General features: G+C 39.2%; 1 protein-coding gene across 8 annotated transcripts in view; it reads left to right on the top strand.

The window, feature by feature from the left end:
- EHBP1 (EH domain binding protein 1) overlaps window positions 1-12,808 on the top strand; it is a 292,232-nt gene extending 279,424 nt beyond the window's left edge. For all 8 annotated transcript variants that reach the window (XM_053380363.1, XM_053380362.1, XM_053380361.1 and 5 more), the window contains 4 exons: window positions 712-811; window positions 3,893-3,966; window positions 11,267-11,381; window positions 11,745-12,808. In XM_053380363.1, coding sequence (XP_053236338.1) covers window positions 712-811; window positions 3,893-3,966; window positions 11,267-11,381; window positions 11,745-11,835 — 380 coding nt within the window. In that variant the 3' untranslated portion in view covers window positions 11,836-12,808. The remainder of the gene's footprint in view (window positions 1-711; window positions 812-3,892; window positions 3,967-11,266; window positions 11,382-11,744) is intronic.
- The last annotated feature ends 1,119 nt before the right edge of the window (window positions 12,809-13,927 follow it).

Raw genomic sequence — 13,927 nt, 5'->3', positions numbered from 1 at the left:
TCATTGTAGGCATACATTTGCATGTAAGAATGATTGGGTGAGTTTTCTAGAAGTGAGGAAATAATTTATACTTGTCAGTTAGAACTGTCTCAAACCAGGTTGAAGACTTAGCATGCCTTTGTTTTCACAAGTGACTCTGAACCCTGGTTTTGAATTTTCTACACATAAAAAATCAGATAAAAACTTAAATTGATTAGAATATAGACATGATTTTAAAATGGCTGTCCTAGAATAACACAAAGGCTTCTGGGAGGCTTATTAGTATATTGAGTATTAACGCTTCTCCCATTAGACTAATCTCTGACCGTTTTGACACTTGAGTTTGGCAGATTTTTTCTTGGAAAAGTAACATCCGTAATAACTTTTGAAAACAATGTTCACCTTTGAGCCAGAACCAAGAGGTCTGTTGCATGTGCACGGGGCCCGTTTCCCCCTCCAGCAGTATGCCCTCTCTGGCTTTGAGAGCAGCTCTTGAGGGCTTGTGGAGCACTGCAGAGCAAAGGAAATTAAGAGGTCCTTGTGCATGTGTGTCAGGCTGCTCATGGCTCTTTGGGCACTGACAACTACATTGCATCCCCCACCCCAGAAATCTATAAATATATATTTCATATTTATAGTGTTATTATCATCTAGATAACCTATGAGAGAAAAAGTCCAGGTTTATCTCTGTGTTAATCTTCTTGCGTAAGTTTGTATGTGTTTTTAAAACAGGGAGAAACACTGAGGAAGAAGAAGCTATGATGCAAGAATGGTTCATGTTGGTCAATAAGAAGAATGCCTTAATAAGGAGGATGAATCAACTCTCCCTGCTGTGAGTATATATACTGATTGGCCAAAACGGTTGAACCTTTCTGCTTTCTTTCTGTAGGAGGACAGATTTTCCAGCATTTCAGTCAGAAACTTTTGAAGCACACAATTTTGTAAGCATAATGGCCTGATCCTAAATTTAGAACATGAAAATGAATGGTTCCAGGACCTGCATATTCAGCCTTAATCAAAAGATTTACAGATGCCTTTGCATGTTAGAGACCCGGATATAATTCACACACACATCACCACTGAATTGAAGGGGGAAACTACTTACAAGCAGAATAACACTGTGTAGTATCACTTGTGCAGTATCACCTATAGGCTGAATCAATAGGATTGTGGTGTGCGGAAAAAGAGGGGAGGGGACAATGGACGGCTGATAAATTTCCTATTTTTTATGTTACTGAGAGCTAATGAATAAATTGCATTAGAGTAATATGCAAATGACATGCACTTAAATTAAATTGCGTGCTAGAAATGTGAAAATCTGGGAAAGTGTGCTTTTTAGAAATGGCTTCAGGGAGCAAGGAGTGCAAGTGACTTGCATCTTCTGTCCTTCCTTGTAATCTCTGAAGTGGGCCTTTTTATCTAGCCTCTGCCAGATGCAGAAACCGTCTGTGCAGGCTAGTGCAGGGAATGTGGCTGAGAGGTAAACATAAAGTTTCTGTTCACACATTACAAAGAGTATAAGAAACCATCCTATATCAAATATTTCCCGCTAGCCCAATATTGCCTTCTCTCTCTGCTTGTGGCTCCCAGGTATCTTCTGTTCTCACAACAGGCACGTATGCTGCTTTGGTCTGGATAGTTGTGCAGGCACAAAAAACCAGCATGGGACAAACTGTTCCTTCTTTCCCACTTTGCATCTTAGTTTCCCAAAAAAGTTCTGCACTATGTCCAAAGCAGGCAACTGTCAGTTAACAAGCCAGTATATGATCTAGGGCTAAGGAGGAACACTCAGCCCCAACACTTTTTCTCAGCTTCATAATCATGGTCCAAATGATCAGCTGAACTGCCTAGCACCCAATACCACTGCCTGTGGATGGCATTAAAAAAGGGACAATGGGCCTTGACCCAATAGCTGACCAGGGATAAGGAGTGGAAGAAGACTTTAGTGAACTTCAAATGAAGCTATGTCACCACAGGCAAGGGAGAGCAATCCCATTCTGAAGATTTCTGAGACCCTTTCAGAAATAAGGAAAGGTTGATGGTTTCCAGATGCACATTCCACTGAGTATGGATCCTGTGCAAGGCGCCTAGGAATAAATGTCTATTGCTGTAGAGCAGTATTATGTAGATTGCTGCTTTTGGCATTTGTCTTTGAGGTTGCCAGGGCTATCATGACACTTTCTACAGTTCTTCAGTATTTATTGTTTACTGTCAGTATTAACTTACTTATTTCTAAAAAGAGTGGTGCTGAGACCACCCTCTGGCCCAGAAGCCTTGCTCCTTACAGACAGATATGCAGCCAGATTGCCTGTGGCTGCAGAATAAGTGGACCACTCTTCTCTGAGGACAAAGCATTCAGTGGTAGAAGGCTGCAGAACCACATCTGGTGAACCCAATTCCACATTTGAACCCTGAGTATTAATATACGTGGTTCCTTCTACTTCAGCGTATTATTTTACATCTATTGCCTCCATTCATCTGTTAACTCTGAAGACAATGTATTATGTCCTATGGAGCAATGATGTTCGAGAGTAGAAGAAAATCCTTTAAAGTAAATGAACCTGCATCCCAATAGGCAAATAAAGAGGCAGACACATAAGCTAGGGTTGAACGGGCCGCTTTTATTTAGACCTTAAACTGAAATTAGCAGAGGAGGATGACTATGGGGCGGAAACCACCTTAACTGTATAACTATAGCCATTGGACGACTTATCCTTGCCTACAGAGCTTTCCAAACTTTTAATGCTGTGACACACATTTTAGACATGCATCATTTCACAACACAGTAATTCAGTTTTACTAGCAAACCAGAGGTTAAACTAACCCCTTTCCAGATCCAGAAGGACACACCTACACATTGCAGCCGACACACTAACATGTCGCGACACACACTTTGGAAAGCTCTGAACTAGGACATGGCTCCCTAGCCTGCCCTGACTCCCTAGTCCCCACCCTCTCGGACCGCAGAATCCCAGGTGGATCAGGGAGTCTTGCCCTCTAAACAACAGAGTCCGATAAGTGAGCCTTGGAGCCAGTCCACCAACTGAAAGGTGCCTAAAGGACGTCACCAGGCTAAACCAAACTATTTCTTTTCCCTCACCTGAACTGCCAAAAATGACCAAATCCAGAAAATTCGCCTAATTAAACAACACAGCAGTCCATCTAGCATTCTTCTTCTATTGGGTTGTTGTTGTTGTTGTTTGATTATATATATTGTGATTTTATTTTTTGATTTTGTTCTGTGAACCACCCTGATACCTCCGGGTATAGGGCAGTATATAAATTCAATAAACAAATAAATAAATAAAATATTCATTGTGAAGTAGACAAAAAACCAATCTGTGATCCAAAATGCAGACTGGGAAAAATTCCTGCCTGGCCCCCTAGTGGCAACCCTGAAGCACATGGGGAGGGAGGGAGGGTGCTGCTACAAACAGAGTTGCAGCCTTTCTCAACCTGTGGGTCCCCAGATGTTGTTGAACTACAACTCCCATCACCCCTAGCTAGCAAGGCCAGAGCTCAGGGATGATGGGAGTTGTAGTCCAGCAACATCTGGGGACCCACAGGTTGGGAACCGCTGGAGGGAAGTCCGCTTTTCCCTTAAATGTAGGGATCAAGCTCTCCCCTGCTCCTCAGACCACCTTAGGAATGCACCAAGGATTTTCCTGCTCTGCTTCTCTTGCCCAGCGACCCACAAGGAGACCCAGCCTCCTCAGCGCCATCCAGGCCTTTTGCTGAATGTTCATCCAGCAGTACAACTTCTTAATCCTTTGTTCTCGTGTATCATTTATTTAGAGTAGCTTAAACCTATAGTCCTAACTGAGTCCAAAAAAATCAATGTAAATTAAAGGTTCTTTTAAACGTTTAATGATTTAGTAATTAACATATTGATGAACTTTTGCAACTTGCCTAGGGAAAAGGAGCATGACCTAGAGAGGCGGTACGAACTGTTGAACAGGGAGCTGAGAGCAATGCTTGCCATTGAAGGTAAGAAATGTTTTGAATGTTTAGGCTTCTGTCTGTGAAAGTATTCTGCTTTTAGATGCAAACCAAAAATGCTGTGTGACCCCTTCTAGATCAATTAGGAACTTTTCATTTATTTATTTCTCTAAATAGCATAAGCTCTGACACACAGCACTGGTTTTGCCTCAGTGCAAAAATAGAAGAAATGACACATCAGATTAATTATTTTTACATCTTAAATATTTGTTAGCAACAGTACTTCCATAGAAAAAATAGACCTCACCCATCTTCATTATAAAAATATCATGCACATGTCAAGTAAAACATTTTTTCAGAGAAAATGACAGCATTAGTGCAACCCTTTGCACGTATATTTTCTAGATTCTCTGTATCTTTCTAAGCAGCCACTCACTTCACTGGAATGAATACTCATGAGCAGATTGACATAAGGGATAAACAATGGTCTCCTCTTCCTAATGCTTTTAAAAAACTGTACAATAATCCAAAGGATGATTTATAATAAAAGTAAACATCCAGATAGGTTAAACTACTGCTTTACCTTATTTTGTTATTTAAATATGCTAGGTTTCTTTATAAAGCTGTTCTACTTATAGTTTTCAGCCACATATTCTGCCTTTACAGTTCAAAGATGTTTGCTTAAAAGTTAATCCTCTGGGCTCTGTAAAATGGACCTTTTGTCTAATCAATGCAAATTGATTTTGCTATTCTGTATTGACCTCTTAACCCTTTGACTGTCCATGGTAATTTCTTTCTTCACCTGATAAGGTACCTGATCCATAATGAATCAATTCTAATTAGTTTAGAGACATCACTGAAAGCATGAGTTTGGGAGGGAAAGGCGTGAGGTGTCAGGTAGCTTTCTAATCCACCTCTTTGTAGCTTTTTGACAAAACTCAAGAATTACAGGAATCCTGAAAAAAATATAAACCCTTAACATGTTTATTGCTTTCTAAAGAGGGATTTGACAGCAACAATAACAAAATGTTCAAAAGAAAATAAAACTTTGGGCCCAGGCATCTAGAAGGTGTCTTTTGGGAGACTTTTAAGTCTTTGAAGTTTGGGGGCTTCTTAAGTAAAAGTGTGAAGTAACACTGAGTTAGCTTTTGAAGGACATGAAGCAGGTTTATGCAGGCCTGAAAACAGCAAAACATATTTTTCTTTTTAAAAATATGTACTAGAGACATCATTACAATAATTGGTAGTAATAATAACATCAGCAACAACATCTGGAGGGCTTTTCAAAAGTTGAATAGTGTTGTTGTTTATGCCTTAACATTTAAATGCTATTTATATTATTCTACTAGATTCTGAAAGTTACCCACTCCCCTTCTGCCACCAAGATCCTCTTAAGTTAGTTATGTTTCATTTATTTCAGGGGTCGGCAAGGCATACCTTGCCTGGCCCAGTTCACTGCTGCAGAGCCCCCTCCGTGGGCTGGATTGTAGGTGGGGGCGCGTGAGTGGGCGCACCTGCGATTTCCAGTGTCTGCATCTACACAGACACGATTTCTGGCACTGCAGACGTGAGTCCCCATGCCGCGCTGTGTCGGTTTAGCGCAGCGCACGAGGACTTGCCAAGAGGGCGGCTCGGTTCGGGGGCCGGTAAAACAACCCCCGTGCTGACCCCTGATCTAGTTTAACAGGTTAATGGTGCTGTTCTGAATATATTAAGTGGGTTGTCCATCTGCAGCATAAATGTAACATTGGCCCAGTTGCACAAGCATAAAGAAAGGTGGTCACTTCAAAAATTGCAGCCACTTTGCTCATCCTCCAGTTCTGCTGCTGCCATGATACCCAGAACTAAGCTATGATTTGGCTTATCATTCCATACACTATTTTTATATTTTTGCTTTTAAATAGCATACCCCACTTTTTGAGGCACTTCTCCATAAAGTGATGAGTAAAAACCAACTCTACCCGACAATAAAATATAAAAATATGAAACACAGTACTGTACAATTAAACATTAAACCAATATAAAAAGTTAAATACATAAATTGAATATAAAATACAACACAGGTGTTTTAACAGTGTTGAAACAAAAAAGCCAACAAGAATTTGAAACTCCAGAAATAAAATACACTAATTTTAAGCAACATCTTCAACAAACATTGAAACCACAAAATTGAGGCTTGTTTCACTTCTAAGGGAAGAAAATTTCAGAGAACTGGTGCCACAGCACTAAAAGCACCTGCTCAAGTCACAGCATGCCTTATTGCCGTGGCGCCGTCAACAGATGGTTTCATCCATTGATCTAAGGGACAGGGCAGCTTGAATAAAGTATTGTGGGGGCCCAGGTGAGCCCGCATAATTGATCAAATGAGACTGTGCACATACACCACTGGAATGGGAGTGCCCATCGGCTTTGTGGAGGCCTGGCCCCCTCAAATATTTTATTGTGGGGACCAAAGCCCCCACGGTCCCAAGGAGTTTGCTTTCTATGGGACTGGAGTAGAGTGTAAGGAGAGAGAAGCTGTGCAACTTTGTGCTTTTGGTGCATTTCACCCTAAACTGAAACAAGTCTTAGCAACTCCTGAGATGCTGATTACATGTTTTCTTCATTCAACACTCTAACACAACCAACAGAGAGAAACACTGGAGGCAGGGAATGCCTTATTTCCATGGAATTTTGCACCCCACTCTATGGATATAGATGGAAACTTATCTGAATGGCAGATATAATCAGATTTATATCCAAGGACAGGTTTGGTTTCTGTGGGATGCATGCACAGTCTTAAACCAACTCCCGTCACACAGAATCCCACAACCCCATTGAATCCAGTTGTGGCTTACTTCCAAGTGAGTGTACATAGGATTGCAGTCTCAGTGAACCTGTAAGCCAGTGATTAAAATGGAGACATTTGCAATAGAACATCATTTTGGGGTGTTGAAGCTTTTCACACAGAATACAGGCCTGACCAACCACATTCTGGTTTTCTTTTGGCCATAGATTATTCTTATTTCTACAAGCAGAACTGCCATCCCAGCAAAAGCCACAGGTCAACATATAATCTGGTTACGTGTTGAAAGAAAACGACAGCACATATTTCTTGATGATCAGGAGCACCAACTTGAATAAAATTTGGGGGGGGCAGATAAATCTCAGCTCTGATCCTAGCAACGGAGGTACCTAGTGCTGGTGAAACTGTTTATTCCCACTCACCCCATTTTTTATCACCAAAATAGCTCTGTGAGGTTGACTGGCTAGCCCCTTCAAATATCTTATTGTGAGGCTGAAGGGACCCGAAAACCGATGCAGAATAAGGCTGTCTCATGAAAACAAAGTATAAACATAGAGTAGTCACCAGCTGAGTATTGAGGAGCTTTGGGTTCCAGCCACCTTCTTGCATGCATTGCGCCACTTGTTAAAATTTAATGCCTCCTTAGAACAGCTGAAGTTCATGTTTTACACACCTTAGGAGTGGCGTGTGTTCATTTTTCTACCCAACAAATAGATCTCCTTTAGAAATGTGTACATCTTGATTCATTCTTGGCTTCGAGTTTGAAGTGGGTGCTCTTCTTAAAAGGATTTATGCATAGGTTCACTATATTTGTAGTTATGGTTTATATGATAAGCTTTTATATTTAAAATCAATATGTAATCCTGTGGAGGAGCTTATCCCCTAAAACCCCATTTGTAAATCTATTTTAGCTTTGTTACACGGCGCTGCCACAGTATTCCATAGATTGATTAGGTTCAGCAGTAGAATCCTATCAAATGGCTTCCTCTGATGATGATGCAAACTCTTTCAGGATTGCTAGTTGACTGGAACTAAAGATAAGGCTTTGACTGCAATCCCCCAATGTGCTCTTTACAAAACGAGTGTTAATTTTCATCAAAAGTTGCAAGGCTTATTTTATAGTGACAAGATTTAAGGGATTTTTATTATAGAACTTCGGTCATTTTCAATATACTGGAGTATATTTCTGCTAGAATACCAATATATGTTTTCTTTTCCCAAACTAATTATCTCCTTTTAAAGAAAATAAATAGTAGCTGATTCAGAAAAAGAAGCCCCGCATACTTTAGTTTTTGCAGGTTTTTATTCTGTATAAAATTTTGAAATCTATATCCTTCTTTAAAAATTTGTTTTTGCCAGTGACAGAAGAAACAATGTTCCCCAGTACTTAGATCTAAGCCAATCTATATACTGGTCCTTAAATCCATGCGTATGGGAGGAATCACATTGATTTCAAGGGAACTTCCTTAGAATGGCAGCTCTAAAACCATCTCTTAACAAAGTAATGCGTGTTGGGTCTAGCTGAGCTGCAGATAATAAAGGACCAGAGCAAGTTTTCTTGTTAAGAAAGAGCCTGTGATTAATATAATTTCTATGCATCTTGCTTTTGTTCGCCATATAAGGATGTCAGCATATTAGGCTCCAAATAACTCTTTAGATTCACATAAGCACCCAGTGAAAATTTTGGTGGCTGTTTCTTCCTTTAAATGGCTGGTGTCTGCAGCATATAACAAACTGCTCTAAGTTTCAAAAACCTTTCCATTGTGGAGACTGGTCTGCTTTTTGAATTTAACTAAATCTTAACTTACTTTACAGAACAAGCTTCATCTGGCTTTGCTTGCTTGCTGTAGTCAGGTGGCGTAGTGAATGGTTTTCTTTAATTTCCAAACTTCAGAACGTGTAACTGGAGCACTCCAAGACTATTTCCTAATAAATGTGTTTAGGTGTGAGCAAAAGTTACTGAAGGCTGTGATTCGTAGCTTTTACTTTTTTAAAAAGTCCCATTGGAAACAACAGGACTTACAGTCTTCTTTTATTTTGAATCTTTGGGTATAATAGAAAACGTAATCAGAAGGATTACTGCCATTATTATTCACAGACTAGACCAGAATAAAAAAAGATTGAGGACTAGAGGACTTTGTTGGCCAATACGTATATCTACTTACACTACATTAAATAGCCTTCACATGAACTGATTTAGGAAGGTTGCTTCTACATATAATAGTGGTTAAGTTTCTTGACTTTTTAAATTTTGGAAATAGAAATGAGCATTCATGTCTGGTTGTTTACTATTTTAATTAGCAAACCTTAGCAGTACAATCCTGTGCATGTGGATTTAGAAATCCCACAGAGTTCAGTGCGGCTTACGCCTTACTAAGTGTGTGTAGGGTTGCAGCCCAAGTATCATGGGATCATTTGCCCTATAAAAGAAATTTATTTCAAACAATATGTTTGGGACTTTTAGAGAATTGTGTCGTATCATTTTTGGAGAATTGTTATATTTAAGCCATAAATGCTTTATTTTGCTTTATTTTGCCACTCCGAATACATGCATTCAAATGTAAGATCTCAACAAATTATGAACAGCTAAGAAATTATGCATATTTTTGAAAGCAGAGGGAGTTGGTGCCTTTCAGACTTTTGGTGCTAACTAGTTGTTGAAATGTAGGTATATCATTACTAGTAGAAATCGTCTGCTACTGGGCAGCCTGTAAATGCTGTTATTAAATAAATACAATAGTGGCAACAACAAAAATATGCTGAAAACTTTGTTGGAGTCCTTTCATGTAAACACAGTGTCTAGGATGTAGTTTTTACAGATATATTTGTTGTTTTCTGCAGCTATGTGTGAGGGAGTATATTTTCTCTTTGTCACTGTTAGTCTGCATATACTGTGTATATTGGGGAGGCAATTTATAGAATGGCTTTTTACTGCTGTTCTAACCTTTATTGGATGAGCCTGCATCTAATTTTTAATTTGTAAATACAAGACTGAATTCACTCTAGCACCACTTGCTTTCATAAAGCTTCTGAACAGTTTGCTGCCTTGAATAAATTTTGCTTTGGAGGGGGGTCAGGGGGATTTGAACCAGCACATTCTTGTGTGGTTTGTGAAGATTCACATGGTAACCATTGGTGTGCATTGTTAGGTTTATCTGAATAAGCACCAGCCATGTGAGTTTTAACATGATTGCCCAGGGCAATGGAGAGAGAAGAGAGAAATCCGAAAGGGTTGCACTGTCTGGCCCCTGGGTTTTTGTGTTGTTGGTTGTTGTTTTTTAGAAAGTTGATCGAGGAGAGGACACCACATGAGTCAGAAGTGATGGAGTTTTCTTTTAAAGCCAGTGTCCTGTTTCCCTCTCATTTGTTCTGCTATCTCCTTCATCATCTATTTCTCCTTCTTTTCATTGTTTACCTTCCTAATGAGGGAGGCGGGGCAGACTGGAGGTTGATTGACAGATGCAGGCCCTTGCAGTCTGGCCTGGAGAGCAGTTGGTTCAGAGCTTGAGGAGGGCTCCAGTGTTAAATGTGCCCTTTTTAATGAAACACTGCCTTATAAAAATAAGAGACAATACAACACCAAAAGGAAATACCTGTATGAGAGAGCCTCCCTCTTTCTGCAGCATCTTTGAATAACAAACTAAAGCAAAACTGAAGAAGTGAAAGAAATGAGTGTAGATCTGTACTCCACCTTTTTTTAAAAAAAAACTTCAACAACAACCAAATTTTGAATTGTTTCCTAGATAAAGGCCTAAGATTCAGCTATTACGCAAGCTGCCAACAGTTTGAACAACTATGGAAGAAGCTGTGTAATACTGTCTAGCAGATGTGTTTTTACCTCAAAGAAAAATGCTGATTATCTGATACTCACTTTTAAAGTTATTCTGAAGCATCTGGTGCCCAGTGTGAGACATTTCCAACAGCTAAGATGTAGCAAGAAAGAAATTAGCAAAGAATAGGCTATTTGGAGGGGAGAGGAGGTTACAGTGAGATTAAGAAAAGTGTTTTTCTATTTGCTTTAGCTGGCTTTTTGTCTGTAATTTTTCCTGTTTCAATTCCTGTAATTTTTCCTGTATGTTTCCTACATACATACATACATACATACATACATATGCACACACTGTGTGGGTTGTTGTTGTTTTTGCCTAGACAGACTGATATGCAAAATGGGCACATAAAGGCAAATAATCAAATTTCCTAATTTCCAAACTGGGAGCTAGAAAATTGATTCCATTCACTCCACACTAGTGTGTTTTCATACAATTGGAACATTTTAAAATATGCCCTAGACTCTAATGTTGGAAAACATAAAATTATTGGTTCCGATTTATCCATCTTCCCACCCTTCCCCATCAAGCTATAACTTGAAGTCCTCAACTGAGAGTCTCGGCAGTTTAAAGTTACACAAATCCATAGGAATGTGAAATGAAATGACCCTTATTGGTCCCTACAAAGGAAGAGGCTTTATTGTGGAGGCCAATGATCTGGCACTGATTTGTTTAGATCATACGTAAGTTAAGCTTTCAAAGCACGCAGTTCTGGATTTCTTTCTTTTCTTTTCAGACTGGCAAAAGACCGAAGCCCAGAAGAGGAGAGAGCAGCTTTTGCTCGATGAGCTTGTTATTCTTGTGAATAAACGTGATGCACTGGTCAGAGATTTAGATGCTCAAGAAAAACAGTAAGTTTTGTATCTTGGCCAACATCTCTAACGGGAGTGTGCTTTTCCTGCATGGTAGCCTTGTTTCATCTAATACCATTCAAGAAAGGAAACTTTGAAGAAAAGTCAACAATCCAGTGCTAAAGCACTTCAATTTGTAGAAATTCTGTGCAGTCCTAGGTTCCAGTAATGACTGTCCTCCTAGCTCTTACCCATCCAGTCAGATGACAAGCCCTCCCTTCCCTTTCTCACTGCCCAGGGTCCCTTAAGTGAATAGTAGTTGGGACTTGAATTTCTGAGAGGTTCTGTGCAATACCTATTGCATTGACGTGTGAAGTAGAGCTTTATTAGGGAAACTGATGACAATTGTGTTTGGTTTCCCAGGGCCGAAGAGGAAGATGAGCATTTGGAAAGGACCCTAGAGCAAAACAAAGGAAAGATGGCCAAGAAAGAAGAGAAATGTGTCCTTCAGTGACTAGCTTTCATGGGGCAAGATACTGTTATGTTTTATAGCTTAACCCTTCTTACATTTTGGAAATACTGACACAAGACTAAAAAGACAAAATCTCAAATAATAAACTTCAGAAAATGTTTAAACCTTCCATTTGACTAGACCAGCTTTACCCCAAATTGTTTTCTTATTCCCTCACCCCACATGTTCCGATTCAAGCAATATTCCTTCAAAATCACCTTTCTCCCTGATTTACTTGCAGACTTAGACAAAAATTTTACATGTTTTTAAATAAGTCTGCATTCAAATGTTGTGGCAACACCTGGGTTGTTTAAGAAGGGGAGAAACCCTGGCTTTTTAATCTTTAGTTGAAATAGCTTTCAAATACATTCTTTTATGTAATAATACTGCAGAGGGAGAGAAGACAAAAATAATTTTGAATGATTTCATCCAGTCCTGTTGTGTGTAATACTTAATATGCTACCTAAAATTGTTTAGATAGATTATACTCAGACCATTTATTACGATGCGCTATATTTACCAATGTTTATTTCAGCAGCAGTTTCACATTTTTATTTTAATTATAAATTTAAGACTTTTTGATGTGCTCAGAGAGAAGGTTTTTTAACCTATATCTTTCAAAAGCCTTGTGATCTTAATAAGTGATTGTAATGATGAGACCGACTGAAGTGTGATCAGTTTACAAAAAAAATCATCTTTAGAGGCAATTCCATTTTTATTAATTATTTATTTACCTCTTAGTTTAAGCTCCCTTCTCTTCATTTTGTTCAACCTCTGCATTCTGGCTCCACAATGCTGTTAATATTTATTGTGTATCCATCGGGGGCCTGTCTTGCCATTATCTGCAAAATCCCCTTGCAAGTTAATATATCCTTCACTAGCATCCCACTCATTTTTGTGGAAACTGTTACATTTATTTATTACAATACTGAGTTATGTATAAATTTTCAATAAAGCTGGATCTTTCTTACCATAACTCTGGTGGTCTCCTTTTCTTACAAAACCTTTTAAAATAATAATAATAATAATAATAATAATAATCTTGATATTTCTCATGAATGTTTTTATGGCATAACTTCATAGCTATTATTTTTAGACATAACATCTGTGCAAAACTAAATAAGGCCGCAAAACTATGCACATTTACTTGGGAGTAAGTCACACTGAACTCAGTCTGGTTTCATTCTGAGTGTAGGATTGCACTGTAAATCTACTTTTACATAGTTTATGTTTAGCTTTCTGACGAATGTTGATTGAGAAATAGGAACAAACTGAGGTGGGGGCATGTTTTGTTTTTCAAGTTTTCTGGCTCCAATACTGTTGCACCAATGTTTTCTACGTTGGTGTTTCATATACAAATATTTGCCGCAGCATTGCCTTCGAACAGCTCTACTAAGCTGTTGTTTAAAGTTTGTGTCAGCCCCACGTTTTAACCTAATTAACCAGATGGGCAATGCAACCTCCTGCATTTTTTACTGCGTCTGCATGGAATTCGGGGAGGTGATCACAGGATAGCTGTGATTAAGGTGGACAAGAGTTTTGCCTAAGGAGCTGGGATTTTCTGTCTGGAGAGGTTGGAGGCACTTTATTAAAATTTTCAAATAAGATAAAAGGCAGGTTCTGCCATTTCAATCTGAGCTGAGTTTGCTTAACAAGTAATTGTATAAACTATGCTGTGCTTTTTAAAAATATTGTTTAATAATAAATTTTGCTGTGGGGAAAAGTTACTAGCAGGCCTCACAAACGGGGTTCTTGTTGATTCTGCTCTTCCTGAGAAGCCTGGGTGATCCAACCAATGCAAACTCCTTGGGCAGCGGTGGGAGGGGAGATGGAGAAGAGAGCGAGCGAGAGAGCGCGCGCTTCTCGGATCCAGCTCAGGGTCTTGTACTGGGAGGGAGGCAAAACAGAAAGCGGCACAAGGAGAATCCCCGATATGTTACAAAATCCACATCGTGAATAATCCGGTTAAATGATAACAAGTGCCAGTGTAAATACGAGGGACCTGCGCCTTGTGCCTTTGGATGTATCCATAATGGGAATCGCTTTCTGAGGGCGTTCATATGCTAAATGAATTAAACCTCTTATCTTCGCCGAC

Source organism: Podarcis raffonei, chromosome 3 (genome assembly GCF_027172205.1).
Source record: "Podarcis raffonei isolate rPodRaf1 chromosome 3, rPodRaf1.pri, whole genome shotgun sequence".
NCBI classification, from domain to species: Eukaryota; Metazoa; Chordata; class Lepidosauria; order Squamata; family Lacertidae; genus Podarcis; species Podarcis raffonei.
The sequence above is the reverse complement of the archived record's forward strand: the minus strand, read 5'-3'. Positions and strand labels throughout refer to the sequence as shown.